The 5,882-nt window shown below is 54.7% G+C and overlaps 1 protein-coding gene across 1 annotated transcript; it reads left to right on the top strand.

Moving 5' to 3' along the window:
• Positions 1–534: 534 nt before the first annotated feature.
• Positions 535–963, top strand: LOC101531210 (small ribosomal subunit protein uS9-like). Its single transcript, XM_036495525.2, has one exon. The coding sequence runs from the start codon at positions 550–552 to the stop codon at positions 961–963; it is 414 nt and encodes a 137-aa protein (XP_036351418.2). The 5' UTR covers positions 535–549.
• The last annotated feature ends 4,919 nt before the right edge of the window (positions 964–5,882 follow it).

Here is a 5,882-nt window from a genome sequence, read left to right as displayed (position 1 = left end):
CCCACAGGCCTAGTTTGTGGTGTGGGGGTGAGGGGGCAGGGCACAGCAAGGGGGCTGCTGGGCAGAGGGAGAAAAACACAACAGCCAGGTTTGCCTTCCCAGCATATCCCCCCCACCCCAGGGTGGAAGACCCGGCTGTTGAACTCTTATTTAGTGGGAAGAAATTCGTATAACATAACACTAGCCATATTCCCCCCTCTGAAAATGCATTTAAAAATCTGTAAACTGAAGCACAGAGGGAGAGAAAGGGAGAGACAAAGCCACATGTTCCCAATCCAATGGTTCACCTACCAAACGGCCACGCCAGTCAGGGCTGGGCTGGGCCAAAGGAACCTGCACCCACGTGGGTGACCCCGGGACCCAATGCCGTGTGATCCTTCCCTTTACTGTTCTCATTCCAGAACATTCTACCACCCATTTGCCTATTAGCAGTCCCTTCTCTCCCTTCCGCCAGTAACCTAGTTTGGCTTTTGTCTCTTTAGAATCTATCCCATACTTTTCCGGTAGTGGCGCCTCATGGTCCGGATCTCCTGCTCACGGTCCGCAGCCATGCCGTCCAAGGGGCTGCTCCAGTTTGAGCAGGTCTTGGGACGCAAGAAGACGGTCACGGCTGTGCCTCACTGCAAACAGGGCAAAGGGCTCATCAAGGTGAACGGGTGGCCACTGGAGATGATTGAGCGGCACATGCTGCCGTACAAGCTGCTGGAGCCCGTCCTGCTTCTGGGCAAGGAGAGGTTTGCCGGCGTGGACATCCATGTCCGCGAGAAGGGTGGTGGTCACGTGGCACAGGTCCATGCCATCCGCCAGTCCATCTCCAAAGCGCCGGTGGCCTATTACCAGAAATATGTGGATGAGGCTTCCAAGAGGGAGATCAAAGACACCCTCATCCAGTATGACTGTACCCTGCTGGTTGCTGATCTCTGCCGCTGCGAGTCCAAGAAGTTTGGAGGTCCTGGCACCTGAAATCCTACCGATAGGCCTGCACCAGGATCGGGGGTTGGGATTTTAAGGTTGAAAAAAAAAAAAACAAAAACAACAAAAAGAACCTATCGCATAAATGGATACACATGACTCGTGCATGACCTGGTCTCAGCGTGCCTCGCTTGTCAGCGGCCACTCATTCTGGCTGTTTCCTGTTTGTCTACTCTGAATCCTGGCTTAGGCATAATCTCACATTCCCACCTCCCATCCTCTGTCCTTTTCCCATTTTACTGGGCACCTGTTTGATGCCAGGTCTGTGCTGGGTATGGTGTTGGGGATGAAGGGCCCAGGGCTGCTCCTTCATAGCAAATGGGAAGGAAAAATTGTGGTGCCCGGTGCCCAGGGAGTGCTAATGAAAAGACTCCCTGGGTCAGCTGCGTGGGAGAAGCTGGGCAGCTTCAGAGAGGTTGTGTGTGTGTGTGCGTGCGTGCATGCAGGGGAAAGAACTTGACTGGCACTGCCCCAGGGGCACTGCCCCTGTTCCCAGCTCCCACGTTCTTTGTGGGGGCGGGAGGGCAGTGGACAAGGTGTCAGTGCCTTGGAACTGGTTTCAAACCTCCCGAAGCCTGTGGCACGAGGCCTTGCCTCCTGACAGCATACCAGCAGCCTTGAGCCAGGATGGGAGGAATTTTCAGGGTAATCACAACACCATGTGACCTCCCCAGCTACCATTTTATTCTAGAACATTCTAGAAAGCTCATATCTCTTCACATTCCTTGCCCCCCATCCCTACCAATCTCTAGCATGGAGATCATTTTTAACTTTGATATTGAGAGAGGCTGGGCAGGGCAGGGCAGGTGGCAGCGCCCAGGAGGACCTGGGGGCAGGGGGTGGTGGAGGTGGGAGGGAAAACAAGCCTTGGGACATGCTCTCAGACTGCAGCAAGAGTCTCTGGTCAAGTGTGGGTTGAGGACAGAGGCCCCAGGCCAGCTGAACCAGTTTTTCCCTGTTTAATTTCAGGTTGGCTCAGTTTGTCCCCTGAGCCTCAGCTCAGAGGTGGGGTGGGTGGGAGTGGGGCCAACTCTCACCCCAGCTCATCTTGGTCCCTATGGAGGAGTCCCAACTCCAGCCACCTCCCTTGGGTTCTCTCCTCCGGCAAGCAAGTGGGAGGTGGAGTCCTACCTGGCCCTCAGTGTGGATAACCTGCCTCACACGGCTTTGGGACTGCTTGCCGGTTGAGGTCATGTTTGTAGGACGGAGTTCAAGCATGCTCACCTTCTTACACGCCCCACTGACTCATGGTCGGTCTCATGGGGAGTGAAGGCTGTAGCAGGTACTGTGGGCGTGTGGGACTGCACACGCTGCAGCCAGCTCCTCCCTGCTCCCACATCTACAACAGAGAGGTCTTCCACTGGCAAGTTAACTCTCCAGATGGTCCCAAAGGAGCCAGGGGCTTCTTTCAGGTTTCCCATGTGAATATCAGCAACCCAAGACCTTGGAACATTTTCCACTCTTTCCTAGGTACATTCGCAGGGAGCTGGATTGAGAGTGGAGAAGCAGGGCCTGGCACTGTAGCCTAGTGGTTAAAGTCCTCTCCTTGCATGTGCCAGGATCCCATATGGATGCCAGTTCTAATACTGGTAGTCCCACTTCTCACCCAGCTCCCTGCTTTTCGCCTGAGAAAGCAGTTAAGGACGGCCCTGCACCCATGTGGGAGACCCAGAAGCAGCTCCTGGCTCCTGGCTTCAGATTGGCTCAGTTCCGGGCATTGTGGCCACTTGGGGAATGAATCAATGAATGAAAGATCTTCTTCTCTGTCTCTCCTCCTCTCTGTATATTTGACTTGCTGATAAAAATAAAATAAATCTTAAAAAAAGAGAATAAGTGGAGCAGCCAAGGCTGCAGCACCCACTGGTGTGTACAAAAGTCAAACAGGATGCAGGACAGATCAGACCAGTCTGCTACACATACCAGCATGCGTTAGAACCATGGCTGGGGGCAGGCCTGGTGGGGGCTACTGGGAGTTTCTCTAACTGGGCCGCAGTTCCCACTAGTGTATGTGAGGGCCAAGTGCGTGGTGGGCAAGACTGGGCTGGGCCGCAAGCATCCATTGGTTTGTGTAGGAGATGGGGCTGGAGACAGAACTGACCAGGCCCTGCAACCACGAGTGTGTGTGTAGTTTGATGCGGGTGGCGGACTGAGCTGGACCCTATTCTGGCTTGTACACACGGGAGACAGGTTTAGGGTCACTTCTGGTGAGGTTTCTGTGGAGACCCCCCGAACTGGTCTCCTGGACTCAAAACTCCAATCATGGGGAAAACCATAGGATGTGTGGTCTTGACCATGGAGTGCATGTGTCAGAATGGGGCCTCCTCCGTTGCTGAAGCTGGTGAGGTACACTGCATGCCCAGCTGCACCCGGGAGATACGATAGTTCATTGGGGCCTGCAGAGGGCATCTAGTAGCATGGCAGAGGATGGAGGCCAGGATAAGCTGGACAACTCTCCCAGCCAAGCTTTGACAGCAAGTGCTTTGTGCAAATGGAACCTCTAACATGGATTGTATCAGCCAAGGGACCTTGCAAGGATTTCCTCATCCTTAGAGCAAAAAAATCAACAGCAGGTCAGAACTATCAAAATCACACGAACGGTACCCTCAGAGCATGTTCCACATCAGGGACTCTGGGATGACACTGGGTGGTCGCCCCCCATCCCAGGGTTAGGATGCTGCGTGCGGCTTCTCCGCTTCTCTCCCCCTTCCCTGAGAAACAAGAAGAAAAAGAAAATTGGAAACAATGGCCCCATCCAGTTTCGGCTACTCCTCAACCTTTCCCACTCTTCTCAATCATGTAAACATCATCAAAAATAAAATAAATAACAGAAAATGGATCAGTCAAGGATGGCTTGAACTTGCATCCATATGGGACAACAGCAGAGGCTTAGCCTACAATGTCACAAGCTAATCCCAAAGGGGGTGATGATGGGATGGGGGAAGGGGACACCCTGGCTTGGGTGCCCCAAGGGTTCCTGGAGGCCCCCCTGCACTGGCTGCACTCCAGGAATCACTGGGGCACAGGCGTGGGGCACAGGCATGGGGCAGAGTATTGGGTGGCCACAGGCTGCCCCCTGCATCCACCAGAGAAAGCTGCATTAGAAGGACACCCCTGAGGTTGGCAGATGCATCTGAGGCTCTGGAGTCAGAGAAGGGGGTAAGGGGAGGTTCCACACCTGTGGTCCCTGGGGTTTCTGGGCACTGATTGGGAGAGCCCAGCTGCCAAAGTGGGGACCCCTTTCCCACCTTCTCAGGATGCCCTGCCAATAGCAGCTCTCAGGTCTTTGGGTACCGCCTGACCCCCTGCCCCCATGGCCGGCTCCTCCTTTCCCGCTCAGGCCCAGGTCACCATCTGAGTTGGCCGATCCCTGCACAGTGGAGCAGTAACACGGGCGGCAGGGGAAGTCCTGAGGGGGTTGCCCTTGCCGCCTGGCCTCTGCCCCCTGGCCCTGGGAAGGCCTCACTTCCCCATCACTCAGCTCTGCCTGAAGCCTGTGAGGGCAATTTGTGGGTCTTTAACAGAGGGCCCCCTAGGGGCCTGGCTTTTCCTAGGGGCTGCCCAAGTTGGTGGGACGGGCTGTACCATGGGGATTCTGATAACTCCAGAACTCGTCATGGCTAAAACCCCCAATTCCCTGATGGCTCAGAGGTCCCAGGTGCCTGGTCTGTGGTTGTGAGCACAGAGTGAGGTCCATGCCTTTGGGAGGAACTCTGTGTGTGTGTACAGGGGGGTGGCCCAGGGCTCTGACAGTGATCTCAGATGGGGACTTTGGAAAACTCCGGAAAGGTTTTTTTTTTTTTCAGATTTATTTATTTTTATTGGAAAGGCAGATAAACAAAAAGAAGAGAGAAAGAGGAAGATCTTCCGCTCACTGGTTCACTCCCCAAGTGGTTACAACGGCTGGAGCTGAGCCAATTTGAAGCAAGGAGCCAGGAGCTTCTTCAGGGTCTCCCACGCGGGTGCAGGGTCCCAAGGCTTTGGGCCGTCCTTGACTGCTTTCCCAGGTCACAAGTAGGGAGCTGGATGGGAAGTGGGACTGCTGGGATTAGAACTGGTGTCCATATGGGATCCCGGCAGTTGCAAGGTTAAGCGCTAGGTTACTGCGCCAGGCCCTAGAAAGGCTTTTTTTCTTTAAGATTTATTTATTTTTATTGGGAAGACAGATATACAGAGAGGAGGAGAGACAGACAGGAAGATCTTCTGTCTGATGATTCACTCCTCAAGCGGCTGCAACTGTTGGAGCTGAGCCAATCCGAAGCCAGGAGCCTCTTCCGCGTCTCCGATGCGGGTGCAGGGTTCCAAAGCTTTGGGTCATCATTGACTGTTTTCCCAGGCCACAGGCAGGGACCTGGATGAGAAGTGGGGCCGTCGGGATTAGAACCGGTGCCCTTATGGGATCCCGGTGTGTTCAAGGTGAGGACTTAACCACTACGCTATTGCGCCGGGCCCTGAAAATAAATTTTAAAAAGGAAGTTTGAAGCCAGTGAGGTGTCATGCTAGTGCCTAGCAAGCCGACCAGGCTGGGCAAGGTGTCTTGTGTGTGTTGTCTCTGAGAAGAATTGGACTGGTTGGGCACAGACAGGGAGCCCAGGAAAATCACAGGATCAAAGGCATGGGGGGGGTCAGGACCAGGGTAGAGGGGGGTCAGGACCTCGCTGGAGTCCAGAAGAGATTGCTGGGGATGGGGTAAGTTCACTCCCAGAACCTGCACCCCAAGCCCTGGCATGCCTCTGCAGAGGTGCCTCGGGCCTTGAGCTCGCCTCTAGGGCTTCCTGTGTCCTGAGGCAGAGGTCTGGCTTGGCTCAGCCCAGCGGGAGGTCCATGATATGGCCTGGGGCTGGCTCTCCCACCAGGTGTCTTTCTCCTTGCCTTCCTGGTGGCCCTGGTGACTTTGTCAGCAGGGGAATGGC

This window comes from Ochotona princeps, chromosome 6 (assembly GCF_030435755.1).
Source record: "Ochotona princeps isolate mOchPri1 chromosome 6, mOchPri1.hap1, whole genome shotgun sequence".
Lineage (NCBI taxonomy): Eukaryota > Metazoa > Chordata > Mammalia > Lagomorpha > Ochotonidae > Ochotona > Ochotona princeps.
This window is presented reverse-complemented; position numbering and strand designations above follow the sequence as displayed.

Excerpts from the sequence above, each read along its gene's own strand:
- LOC101531210 (XM_036495525.2), top strand. The coding sequence starts at position 550 with ATGCCGTCCAAGGGGCTGCTCCAGTTTGAGCAGGTCTTGGGACGCAAG.